Here is a 14,287-nt window from a genome sequence, read left to right on the forward strand (position 1 = left end):
ACTGAGGAATGCCAGCCTTAAATCTAGTTCATGATAGCCACCATGCATGTGAGTGCCTTCTTGTGAATGGATTTTCTTAGTTTAAAAAAAAAATCTTTACAAGATGGCTGCTGGGCATGCATGCGCATCCACAGTGGCCAGCTTGTAAATGATTTTTGGGAAAATCCAAAGGAAGATTCCTGCTGTGTATGCATATGTTTGAGCAGTAGCCATTTTGGAGGGGTTTGGCTTTGTCAATACTTGTAAAGCAATTCAGTCATTCTTTAAGCATTTGCCAAGCCTAAAGCATGAGAATTAGTGCCACATAGCAGTTGGTGGCAGAGAATGAAGGCATCATCTGCATCCTGACCCTGGGGGGGTGAGCGGGAGCTGGCAGGGGAGGGTAGAATGACAGCTAGTGGTGGGGAGGCAGAAGAATATTGCCAACAGCAGAGAAGCTACTTTACTTCAGAGCAGCAATTAAAGACCCATGTTACCTTTGTGAAATGTCACAGCTTGAAGCTGAAAGGGCCAGGTCCGTACGTTCTGGATCTGTTCTAGAATCACAGTCCGATGGTTCTTTTTAGCAGCATGTAAGCATAGGGGGGAGAAAATTTGTAATTATCACTAGTCATTTCAACAGGAATTCTTTTGACACATAGTAACCACAGACAACTATGTAATGTTAGATAATTTATTACAAAGCCAGAAATAACTACATAAAGTCACATCAAAACGAGAGTGTCAAAATACATGAGAATTAGCATAACGCCAGATCTGTGAATAAGGTTGAGGCAATGCAGCATAAATAAGACAATTCATTCAAGAAATAGTGCAGAGGATCAGAAAGCATGAGTCAAAATGTCCCTGCATCGAGGGTAGATGAATATTGAAGCATCAATCTATCCCTACTCTACCACTACAATGGGATCTCTACTTAAGCATCTCCCGGGGCAAGACATAAAGGTGTCAGTCTGTGGAATCTCCCAAAGAAGGCTCTCCACCTAAAGCTACAGAGACAGAGCTCGTTCTAAGATGCTCCTTCTCCGAAGGTAGAGTAGAAGTGGGCACTTTCCCTATTCCAGCATTGCACTATTACAGGTATTTTCCCAAGAGTCTTTGCAGGTCACGCCATCCACTCTAGAAGTCATTTCAAAGGTAATTTTCCATGGGATAGCGGTTTCCTGAACTGCAACATGCTGACCTTGATTTGAAGGCCTCCTCCGGTGTGAAAACACAACAATTTACCTTAAAGGCTTTACCTCACGATGTATCTCCTTCTCTCTCCTTGTCCGACTAAAACACAAAGACATTATGCTAGCCAAGAATAGCGCTTCTTCCACCTGCAACACAAAACATGATAAAGAATGAAATCGACAGCACATATAAATTCAACAATTAATTCTCAAGTGAGAGTTTTCAGGGAAATGCATTTCAGGCCTACAAAATTTCAGCTAACATAGGAAAAATGGTATATGAGCTTAATGAAATTGCTCAGGAAATAAGGCCCATTCGATTACTACATTACCTACATATGACATGGCACAATTAATGATAATTTTAGTACATGAATGGATGTTAATACCACAACACAAGCTCTTCAAGTTAATATTTTCGGCTAGTTACATTTACTTTCCATTAGTTTTCCATGTGATTATTTAATGGCCTAAACACATTTTGAAATTCTAACACCTCACGATAATACAACATAGGATTATATGCGGGCTTGTTCTACACGTAGGATTATAGTGCATCCCTACAAATAAAATGCAATCCCTGCTACATCAAAGTACACCCCACCCTGTCGATGGCAATTGTTAAAAAAATGTCATCAGTCAAAGGCTGACCAAAAGTTCATACTGTATGCATGTATATGTATGAATGCTGATCTGTATTGCTAACATGTACAGCAGAGCTAAAAAGGATCTAGGTGAGGGAATATGCCTAATGTTCCCACATGCTTTTCTTACGCATGCCATTACAACGCGGTCATTACAACAACCGCATTGTAACAACGCATGCCATTACTCCGCAAGTCGGAACAACGACTTGCTCTAGGGGGAGCGCTGGATGTTGGAATAGTATCATTTACTATTCCAACTGTAGTCTGAGCAAAAGTAAGAATGGTTTCGGATTTTAATTCCAACACCCTATGACCCCTAGACCAAGTCGTTCCGACTTGCGGAGTAATGGCATGTGTTGTAACGGCATGCGGTTATCCGGTTTTGGGCTAAACGATGTTTACCAGGTGAGGTAGCTATATTTACATATAGTTTGCTTTTCTGCATTCATAACACATCATTAGGCTGTGGGTTTTTAGGTTTAAACCTATATTAACTGATAAAACCCCACTGAAAGAAAAATAGCCCTCACCGGTGAAAACATATAAACACTGGAAAAACACCTGCAGAACCAAAAACTAAATGCCATTCAAAGAAAGGAAAAAGAAAGTGAAAGATCCTTGCCACTTGTTAGATGGTATGCTGAAAGCATCTTTACAATCTTCAGAGTTAATGAGGGATGCTATTGACTTTTTAGTCCATTCTGGTGCACTGTTTTCTTATGCCCAGGAACTAAAATGCAAATATTTATAATTTCGTGCTTTATGTGGCATCAAAGAAAGAGTCATCCCAACTGTGTCCCTTAGCTGACGGTTCTCAGCCCAAGGGGCTATGAATGCTGTGGACCTTTTCACAAAAGTTTACATGGGAAGAAAAGTGCGAGCGCACATGACCAAAGACTCACTGAAGAAGTATTGTATGGTGTACTACAATAAGATTAATTGCAAAAATCTTTTTCGACCTCATATACACTATACGTACACTGTCTATATACCATGTTCTTTCAGTGCAGAAAGCAAGCAATGGTAAAAGGAAAACGTTCCATAAACACCGGAAAAACACTTTTTCTGTTGTTTTTAGGGGCGTGAAAATGTGTAACCACTGATAACAACTGTTTTTTAAAATATTGAAAACACTGGAAAAAAAACACCAGAATTTACCAAAAATAGAAACTGAAAACAGGACAGCCTACACATCATGCATAGTTCCATTCCATGGCAAATCTGTGCCATAATGTTATATTTTTATAAAATCGTTTATCCTTTCAGATAATGTGGTCAGAAATAATATTTCTGCAGGAACAAAGCTGCATTTAGAGAACAACATGTATTCATCATTTTTCAAATTAATATGTGTGCTTCTTTTGTGCAGGTATTGCATCTCTGTGCACTGTGGCAGTCATAGCCGTGGAACGTGTGATCGTGGTTTGCAAGCCCTTGGGGACAGTGACGTTTTCTAGCCGGCAAGCAGCGGCTGGAGTGATCATTTCCTGGATATGGTCCCTCATATGGAACACCCCGCCTCTCTTTGGCTGGGGTAGCTATGAGCTGGAAGGGGTGGAGACATCCTGCGCTCCCAACTGGTACAGCACTGATCCGTTCAATGTGTCATACATAATCTGTTACTTCTCCTTCTGCTGCTTCATTCCATTTATCACCATTGTGGTTTCATATGGATACCTGATGTGGACCCTGAGACAGGTAAAAACATAAGAGCAACTCAATTTCGACAGCTAAGTAGTTTCCAGAAAAGTGAGGGGCGGCAGCACTTACGCCGATAATAAGGAGTTGCTTTAAGGCGCCTTCACTAGAAAGTACTAGTGGCTAATGGCTTCAATTAGGACCTGTTGATTGTAGAAGTAGGGGTTGCCAAAACAGCAAAAACTTTGCCTGGGGCTCTGAATGTCCTGTACTGGAGCTGAAAATGGGCAGTGGGTCCAGAGAGAGTGAAAGAGATATTATTGAACTGTTTGTTTTTGACAGGAATTGATGTGGAAAGCACAGGAGCCTATCTTTAAAATAAGGCTAAAACATCCTGCCATTGGTGCATATGGAAGGTTACAGGAGGCAACAATACTGTGGCCCATGATTGCATACATTTTCCAATGGTGCGGAATGGAGACAAATATATTTTAGACCACTTTGCATCTAGTGTTCTAGCCAATGGAATGAACACATTTTGCAGAAGTTCTTATTACATGTTCTGCATTAGCGAAAAAAGATTCTGAAACCATTAAAAAAACTGAGATTTTTTTTTGCTTATAAATAATTTTACACATGTAGGATCTATGAAGATTAATTTAGCAACAACCTTTGTTAACAACTTATGCCAACACTAAGGGGCTCATTAGGATGGCGGGAACCGAGAACGGGACCGCCCGCCATAAGGGCGGGGGTCCCGTAAGGGGAATTAGGATGTGCCCGCCACTGTGGCGGGCACGTCCTCCATGTTTTGCATTGTGGCGGGCGGTGCACTCTGCACCGCCCGCCACAATGCAAAACAATTGTGCACGCATCTGCATGTGCAAAGTGGCAGGCATCGCGCGGTGCCTGCCGCTTTGCATATGTAAATGTGGGGGGGTACCATATGTACCCCCCCTGTCCTCCCCCTACACCGGCATCATCTGGGGGCCCCGCAGGGGGCCCCCGCAGCAAACACCACCTGCCTTTCCGTGGCGGCATTGCCGCCGCGGAAAGGCACCTTTAAGTGGCCATTGTAATATGGCTGGCGGTGTCCATTGGACACCGCCACCATATTATTCCGTTACCCGCGGCGGTAAAGCGGCAGACGGTCTTTCCGTCTGCCATGCTCCCCCCCCCCCGCCATCCTAATACTGCGGGGGGGAATCCAGGCATAGGTGTCGGGCGGATTGCCTCCGCTAGGCCAGCGGTGGCTACTGCCAGCCTGGCGGAGGCAATCCGCCCGACATCATAATGGGCCCCTAAGTGTTTTTGGGGAAAGGTGATGGTGTGACCTGTATTATATGAGATAAAATAACCCCTGGAGTACATGAAAAAGGATATTGTAAGCCACCTCAGACTTCCATAAACTTATAAAGGAACTATATGGTTATGGAACTCCTCAGTGACTTGCAATATCCTTATAATATATGACAGGGGGGATTTCTTCTCTTGTATAACACATGGGACTCTGCAATCCCTGCATAAAAACATGTCTGTAATTTCTTTATGAAATGCGACTTGTGATGCACTCATTTGCCGATTAACCCAACTGTAATAATTGGCAATAGCCAGCAGCCGAGGGGAAAGGCAGGTCAAATCACGGAGCATAACTGAAGCAGCTGTTTAAGGAACAAAACAAAACATGGCTTTTCTTTCTTTCTGCTCTGTTTACTAGCTGTGCAGTGATAGCCAGAAACAAGAAATGTATGGCAATATATTTGGTAAACTTCTAATTCTTTAGACTCTTTCTGCGTGTTTCTACACATTCTGGGATATTGTGCCTTTTTTTAAATGACGTATTAAACTGATTCTAATATCATCTTACAAGAAATATCTCACAGCTTTTTGATGCATTTAATTTTGCATTAGAGATTATGTTGTTATTCTTTATGTTTGCAAACATGCTCTCTTTTTAAAATGAAAGAGCTATGTACTAAGGATTTAAGTGTTTTGTGGTGATGGTGATTGTGATGGTGATGGTGTGATCATGTATTTAAAGGGATAAAGTACCCCCTGTCATATATGATAAGGATATTGCAAGTCACCTTGGTGTTCCATATCCTTATAAAGGAACTCTGCCTTTACCCTCCTTCCTCTATATGGTTATGAGACACTTTGGTGACTTACATTATCCTTATAATGTGCTGTACAGGGTACTTAATCAATCATCTATATAATAGACGACTACAGGTGTGGCTCCTCCGCTAAGGCAGAGGAGCGCCGCCCCACAGGAAAAATAAAATGATAATAGTAACATGTTCTTATCATTTTATTTTTCAGTACTCTTCTGTAAAGGTGGGGTGGGAGTGGTAGGCCCTTCCCAAGTGCACATGATGGTTTGGCCAGTCATCTTGGGCTAGCCAAACCATCAAGCACAGGTGGCATGTTCTCCACTGGCTGTATTGTACAGCATGGGTGGGGAACATGCCCTTGCTCCCAGTCCCCCACTGAGTGCTGAACCACGGTGCTCGGACAAATCACAATACGGAAATGAGCAGCATTGTGATTGGCTAGGGGGGTCTAGGTACTTCCTGTTCCTGCTTCCTGCCCCAGGAGTCCTGGAAGCAGGCGATGAGGACCGTGAGGCGGCGGCTGGCAGACAGGTAAGTGATTTTTTTTTTTTTCATTTTCTTCACCCACCCCCGTGACCCACCCCCCTACTACCCCCACCACTGCCGTTAAGTAGCAGCTGCCACTGAGTGCCTAGGTGTGTCACACATTGCTTATTATATATATGATAAAGTACTCCTGCATACATTATAATGAGATTACAAGTCACCAATGAGTTACATGACCATTAAAAGGAACACTCCCTGCTTAAACTTTTGTCATGAGCAACAATGACGGTTCAACCTCCTTCTGCAATTGGTTCTTTGGCGCAGCTTACTTCAGTCATTGTTTCCTCTTCACCATCCTTCATCCTAATAAATAGTGTAGTATGTTTAAGAGTCCATTGTAAAGCATGGAATGTCAAAGGTCCATGCACTGCAAAAGGTGCATTGCTAAAAATTAGGTCTAGCCTAGAGACATATTTACCTCTTTCTCACACCTTGTGTCGTAAACAAGATAGGGCTATCAATCTTTTCTCTTTGTCAATGTTTGTTTTATTTTAACATGGTGGGTGTAAAACTTTATTGTGGGGGAGCTTCCTGACAACTGTCAATGTTAAATAAAAACATTTGCTAAAATAGTAGCAACATGTATTTGATTTAAAAATGCAAATTTTGTCATAGTAGTCCCTGGCATTGTGTGTGGTTGTGCTCCTTATGAAAGATAAGAATGCCATCATTCACAATGAAATTAGTCAATGGCTGGAGTTGGCTGTCACATTGTCAATGCTGCCTGCTGTAGTGGGTGAAAGACAAATAACACAACAGACCATTGGGTGAAAGGGCTGGCTGAAAATCCATAAAAGATCATTGTATATATAATTTTAGTAAAATCAAACGGTCTTTGCTAATCCCAGACCTAACAAAATGAGCAATAAAAAAATGCATGTCTATGTATATATATATATTCACTGAAAAAACCATAGGTTATAGACCATATATAGTTAGGAATTAGCATTTACAAAACCTTGAAAATTCACTGAAAAAACCATAGGTTATAGACCATATATAGTTAGGAATTAGCATTTAAAAAACCTTATTTTACTCACACAAAACCATTGAAATTCCATATATAGTTAGTTGCACTAACTATATATCGCGCACCCGCAATCCACTGCTGATGATGTCACATATTACATCATTCATGACATGGTCAGTGACATCACTGATGACATCACTGATGACATCTCAAATGACATCACTGATGACATCACTGATGACATCTCAAATGACATCACTGATGACATCTCACTTGACATCAATGATCACATCACTGATGATATCATTCATGTGATAATACAATGCATCTCCTCACACTGTAATATAACCTCCGTTACACCCAGTGTTAAATAGAGAGTATCATTTTTGAAACCATTCACTGATTCCTATGTCTACACACACATTCACTCATACAATCATTCATACATACAATCACTCATCTTTACAACACTATCATATGCACTCATACACCTATACAGACACTCACACTCTGCCACTCATCCAGTGAATTTCAATGGTTTTTTAATAGCAAATATCATAAGCTGTCGAATGTCAAGTACGTGGTAAGTGAAAACATTTTCGTGTTTATGCACACTGATCTGCTTTGAATGGTGCCCCCCCCCCCCTCATTTCTATTAGGAGTACTCTCTCTTTGCAGATAGTGAAAGGTAGTTAACGCAGGTCTTTGCCCCCATTGTAATCCGTCGTGCCTGCTTCTCTCTCCATTTGATTGATTGTTATCCAAGTATTTACTGTTTTAGAATTAGTTCTCTTTGGTTCATTCTCTATTTACAAACAAACACAGAGTCGCAATACTCTGTTTAGTCTTTGCAGATAACGAAAAATCGTGTAAAAAAAAAAGAAAAGGAATCGAGCAAAATCAGTAGGCCACTAATGGGATCTCTTTTTGGCCTCGCTAAAATAGAAACATTAGGAACAACCCCTCATGACAAATACAAAACTAGTGAGATGAACTGAACTCCACACAATGATGGCTGCAAAACAGCTCGGCTCCGCCACCCACCCCGCCCAAAATAACGATAAAGAACGGCTGCCATGATTGGTTGCGGAATGACCACGACGGAGCTACAAAATGGTGCTGCTCTCATGCTAACCCCAGCTTCAGTCTGAAACATCCAGAAACACTGTAGACTACCAATTCGATCAGTTCCGGTAGCGCCCCAATGTAACCCGGTAGAGAAGAACTAGCTCTCCCCTCTTTGACTGATGGTTCTTGTTGCCTGTCCCTTCTGTTGTCATTTAACAGAACTATTTAGCCTGCTGAAAGGGGTTGTGTTCCGACCGCTGGTTGGTGGAGACATTTTGACTATATTCTGTACCTGCGTTGTCGCGTAATGCGTCATATGACGCGCCGCGTTAGCGCATCCGGAAGTCATCCGGGGCGCGCAGCGCGTAACGTAAGCATAACAAGTCATGTGACTTGTTAATAAAACTTTTCATTGGTTCATTTTACTTTTCTTATTGTAATGATGAAAGGCTTGGTCATATGACCTAAAAATTACGCTTTTCATTACTTCCGAACATTATTTTTTCTTAAATATATGTTATAATGTTCCAGGCTAATGTACTTTCCCGGAAATTTTACAACTGTCCTGCAAGTAAAATATATTCTTTTTTCGAGAAAAAGAGCGTTTCTTCGTCCCATGACGGAGCCGTTGAGCAAAAGAGGGTCGACCTGCTGTCTTAGTCGCCGATACGCCTGAATATGAGATTCTTATCGATCACTTTATGTTGCAGGAATAGAAAACACAACAGCCCTTGACCATTTATCTTTACTGCGTTCCTTCGTATTATACCTTTTACCCTTCATGTAATTGGTCTGCTTTATTTCACTTGCCTTTTAATGATTCTAAAACAGTCACTATTATTAAAAACTTTACCAATGTATATACTACTACCATGTTTTCTTTTAAAAACCTTTATTGTGAAAATTTCATTATACAAATACGAGCCTATAACCACGTGGGCCTGCCACAGAGCAAACTGTAATCGTATATGATGAATAGACATTTACACTGTAGAGGAACGTAACGGGCGGGCCATTAGGTTGCAAGAACTAAGGTGTCTAACAGTTACGGAATCGGTGGACGTACATTTTATAATTAAAATACGACAGGGCCAGTTACAATAAAATTATCTAGATATACATTTGCGGGCAAGTACCATGGGTGACGTTAATTCGAACTTTCAACAGTACAGTAATCAATAACACATCAGAACTTAATATCAATAGGGATGTCGAAATATTCAATCAATTCTCGTCCCCGCCCGCCATGTGCTTCGTATCGTAACGTATCGTAAGGGGTGCTTATAAAGCGCGCTGACACCATGGGTTTCCTGGCGCTGGTTGGAAATAGAGGGGACAGAGAGACTAACCAGATTGAGGGAAAAGCCAAGTTTTTAGAGATTTACGAAAAAGGGTCAGAGAGTTGGAAATTTTAAGAGAGAGAGGGAAAGAGTTCCAGAGCTTGGGGGCCAGGTATGCAAATCTCCGGCCTCCAGATCTGCAGAGCTTATAAGAGGGAACAGTCAAGAAATGGAGATAGGAAGATCTCAAATTGCGGGACGGGCAGTAGGGTCGGATGAGCGATTTTACAAAGATGGGGCAGGAGCCAGCCAAAGATTTGAAAATGAGGCAGCCGATCTTAAAGGCTGCCCTAGAAGCAACAGGGAGCCAGTGGAGTTTGACGAGAAGGGGCCTGGCAGGTTGCCACTTCGGAATCCCTAAGGCCAATCTCGCCGCCTGATTTTGGACCACCTGTAGTCTGCCCATCGATGTTTTAGGCAGACCATGGTAGATCGAGTTGGAAAAATCTAGGCGGGAGAGGACGAGGGCCATGATAACCTGCAGGAGGGCATCAGGCTTCAAAACTGCATACGTATCTCGTGATTTCAAGGTTCTGCAACCAGTACACAACAAGGAGTTACGAGTCCCATTTATTCCGGCGCCATTTTGGGCGAGGACGGGCAGGTCCAGGATATAGTCAAAATGTCTCTACCAACCATCGACTATGATGATGTTCATATGCTGTATTTATTAGAGTAACACTCATCTGTCCACATGAAATTAATTTGCCACAATCTAAACATGTCATTTTAATCTTTCCAAAGTTCTTCTAAATATTTGGGACCGTTTCCCTTGCCTCTGAAGCTCTCAGTGCCACTTCTTTGATGAATGTACTAGCAGGTCAGGGGTTCTCCTCCAAATCTCTCTTTTATGCAGCACTATAATTAATTGGTGCCACCTCTCCATATGACGATGCATGGTATAGTTACCACAACTATATTTTTTTTCGGTTCCTCTGGAGAGTTCATCGTGGCAGATGAAGCGTGTAACGTACCGGGCATTTACCTTTTTTTGCATGTACAGGAAAGGAAAAAAAAATCGAGCGTCCGAGTTCTAAGGTGTCCCAGGGCCATTTTGGTGGACCAGGCCCAAATCCAAAGAACAGCCATCTCACAGGCTAATGGGGCGACCCACGCCGAGTTTCAGCATTGTAGGATGACCACACAAGTACAGCAACTTGCTAGACATCACCTCGGTGCCATCCGTATCTCGGCGCCCCACTGCAGATGAAGTGCCTCTCAACTATGAAACCACCACGGTGACATCCGGATCTTGGCGCGTTGTGCTGCCTTCGGCCTATTCGCACATCGGTCCGCTACTGACGCCATCTCACAGGCTAATGGGGCGACCCACGCCGAGTTTCAGCATTGTAGGATGACCACACCAGTACAGCAACTTGCTAGACATCACCTCGGTGCCATCCGGATCTCGGCGCCCCACTGCAGATGAAGTGCCTCTCAACTATGAAACCACCACGGTGACATCCGGATCTTGGCGCGTTGTGCTGCCTTCGGCCTATTCGCACATCGGTCCGCTACTGACGCCATCTCACAGGCTAATGGGGCGACCCACGCCGAGTTTCAGCATTGTAGGATGACCACACCAGTACAGCAACTTGCTAGACATCACCTCGGTGCCATCCGGATCTCGGCGCCCCACTGCAGATGAAGTGCCTCTCAACTATGAAACCACCACGGTGACATCCGGATCTTGGCGCGTTGTGCTGCCTTCGGCCTATTCGCACATCGGTCCGCTACTGACGCCATCTCACAGGCTAATGGGGCGACCCACGCCGAGTTTCAGCATTGTAGGATGACCACACCAACTTGCTAGACATCACCTCAGTGCCATCCGAATCTTGGCATCTCAACGCCTAGTGGTATCTTCCATACAAAAAATATTGTTACGCTGCCTTTGGCCCCATTCGCACATCAGTCCGCAACTTAGACATCACCTCGGTGCCATCCGGATCTTGGCATCTCAGCGCCTTGTGGTGTCAGTCAGAAAATATTGTTGCGCTGCCTTTGGCCCCATTCGCACATCGGTCCGCTACTGACGCCATCTCACAGGCCAACGGGGCGCCCCACGCCGACTTTCAACATTGTAGGATGGCCACAGAAGTGCGACAACTTACTAGACACCACCTCGGTGCCATCCGGATCTTGGCGCGTTGTGCTGCCTTCGGCCTATTCGCACATCGGTCCGCTACTGACGCAAACTCACAGGCCAACGGGGCGCCCCACGCCGACTTTCAGCATTGTAGGATGGCCACACCAGTGCTGCAACTTGCTGGACACCACCTCGGTGCCATCCGGATCTTGGCGCGTTGTATTGCCTTTGGCCTATTCGCACATCGGTCCGCTACTGACGCCGCCTCACGTGCCAACGTATTTTCTCCGCATTTTATACCCTATGCCGCATAACAGGTCATGTGACTTGTTTATAAAACTTTTCATTGGTTCATTTTACTTTTGGTTTCCGAATGATGGAAGGCTTGATCATATGACCTAAAAACAACACTTTTCATTGGATGAAAACTTTTTTTTTCCCCCAAACGATGAAAGCCCCACCTTGTTTCTGGATGTTTCAGACTAAACTGGCGTCAGCATGAGAGCACCACCATCTCGTAGCTCCGTCGTGGTCATTCCGCGAGCAATCATGGCAGCCGCTCCCCACCAGAAGCCTGCAGGAGTCGGGGCCCCCAAAACTTTTGATGAATTCTCAAGGCGGAGGGGACGCTTTCGAGAATGGGGTCCAAGACCTAGCAGACAAGCGTCCGATTTCCAAGGTGTCCCAGGGCCATTTCAGTGGACCACGCCCAAAAAGGAAAGAGCCTGCCGCCATTTTGAGAGTCCTGTGGCAGCCGCCTATCGCTGCACCGCAAGAGTGGGCGCAACTCAGCTGAATGGCGGATTTTGACACAGTGGACCAAAAGCGGACGGAATGGCAACTGAAACGGTAAAGGGGCGCCCCACTAAAACAGATGAGACTCCACCTGGAGAGGCCCGTTCACGCCGCCTCCCCCGGGGCGCTCCACGCCGTTATTCGGAGCAGCATTGTAGGATACCAAAACCAGTGCGGCAACTTACTGGACATCACCTTGGTGCCATCGTTCTGCTGCCTTGGAACTATTCGCACAACAGTTTGCTACTGATGACCCACCCCCCGCGACGCCCCACGCCGTTATTTGCTGGGTGGCAACTTACTAGACATCACTTTCGTGTCATCTAGATTTCGGCGCGTTCTGCTGCCTTGGAACTATTCGCACAACAGTTTGCTACTGATGACCCACCCCCCGCGACGCCCCACGCCGGAAATCTGGACGTTGTGCTGCGTTGGGACTATTCGCACAGCCGACCGCTACTTCGTTGTTTTTCCCTAAAAATGTTTATATGTTATTACTATTTTAGTTTTCTTGTATATATTTATAAATTATTAAAGTTTTATAATCTTACTACTTTGTCGGAGTGCTATATATTTTTAATGTGACACATAATTGTAAAAACTTTGATGTACAAAGAGTCATCCCTGGAATCTTCCGCTTCACGCTCGGTCCCCTCCCCAATCACAATACAGGATGGTTTTCAGATAATAGCAACGCTTCTGCTGTGACGGATCTCATCGAGTGTGGGCCTTGATCTACTATAACTCCTTTGAAGAGGGGTGATTCTTTACAGCTGTGGCCATAAACTACATCTGCAGGGCTAGCTGATAGCCTAGGACCGGCCTGGACAATCGGACACAGAGGAAAAGGAGTGTCAGAGGGTGCGGTAGTGAATAGGGCGAAAGGGAGGTGTCGGGCGGGCACAGGGTGTGATTCTCAGGGAAGAGCAGCGCAGATGGGGGGAGGTTTATTACCCATGCATAAGACAGAGAGCGGGGGTGACCACTGCCTGGGTGAGATGCTTGCGAGGGTGGGGAGCCATGCTAAGGATCGACAGCGTGCACAGAGTGGGTCTTGTCAAGGCATCTAAAATGGCTGCCGTGCACGACAAAAGTGTGGCATTTGAAAAAAGACAAGATGGCGCACACAATGTTTTTCAACAATTCCTGATTTCCTTCGAATCGAACGTTAACAGACGTTGGGGCATATTACCAAAGTTAAGCGATATTTATCCCTAACGATGCATTGCAAAGATTTTTTTACCGTCAGAAATTATCGCAGATAAACCTTGCTATTATCAAGGTTTATCGCAAATACGATAAAAAACGAGCGCAATGCATTAATATCGCTGAAAACTCCGCGATATTCATGCATTACCGAGCTAATGCTCTTAGCCATGTTATCCACCTCCCATTGGATAACATGGCTAAGAACTGCTCAGGGCAGCTGTTACTTTTTGGAGATATTCGCGCTTATCTCGAATATTTCCAAAAGTTGATAATAGGAGATAGCGATGTGAGCGACTGTTTCCAGTCGCTAACATCTTGGCATGCCCACTTTGCATGTCATTAGTGATAAATATCACTCACATGCAAAGTGGGACCCAAGATGGTCGCTATCTCCTACTAGCCGTCGCTAACTGGTGTTAGCAACAGCTAGGTAATACAGATATAATTTTATCTCCGCGAAGCGGAGCGCTGTTACAGATATATATCTTGTTTTTGAACGTTAATTTCTCAAAATGCACTGAAGCACATATATTGAGACATAGCAAAGGCACATCGGGCTACCAGTCCCTAATATTTTACCAAGTTTCGTGCAAATCCATTCAGCCGTTCGATTATTATTATTATTTTTTTTTTTTGCCCCGCGGGGCCCTTTTAAAACCTCCACATCAAACCTAGGGGGTCAGCGAGGATCTACTA

General features: G+C 44.1%; 1 protein-coding gene across 1 annotated transcript in view; it reads left to right on the top strand.

The window, feature by feature from the left end:
- Positions 1 to 14,287, top strand: part of LOC144783418 (parapinopsin-like) — a 144,872-nt gene that overhangs the window by 38,241 nt on the left and 92,344 nt on the right. The window contains exon 2 of the mRNA XM_078662406.1: positions 3,192 to 3,520. Within this exon, the coding sequence (XP_078518532.1) occupies positions 3,192 to 3,520 (329 nt within the window). The remainder of the gene's footprint in view (positions 1 to 3,191; positions 3,521 to 14,287) is intronic.

Source organism: Lissotriton helveticus, chromosome 9 (genome assembly GCF_964261635.1).
Source record: "Lissotriton helveticus chromosome 9, aLisHel1.1, whole genome shotgun sequence".
Taxonomy (NCBI): Eukaryota; Metazoa; Chordata; class Amphibia; order Caudata; family Salamandridae; genus Lissotriton; species Lissotriton helveticus.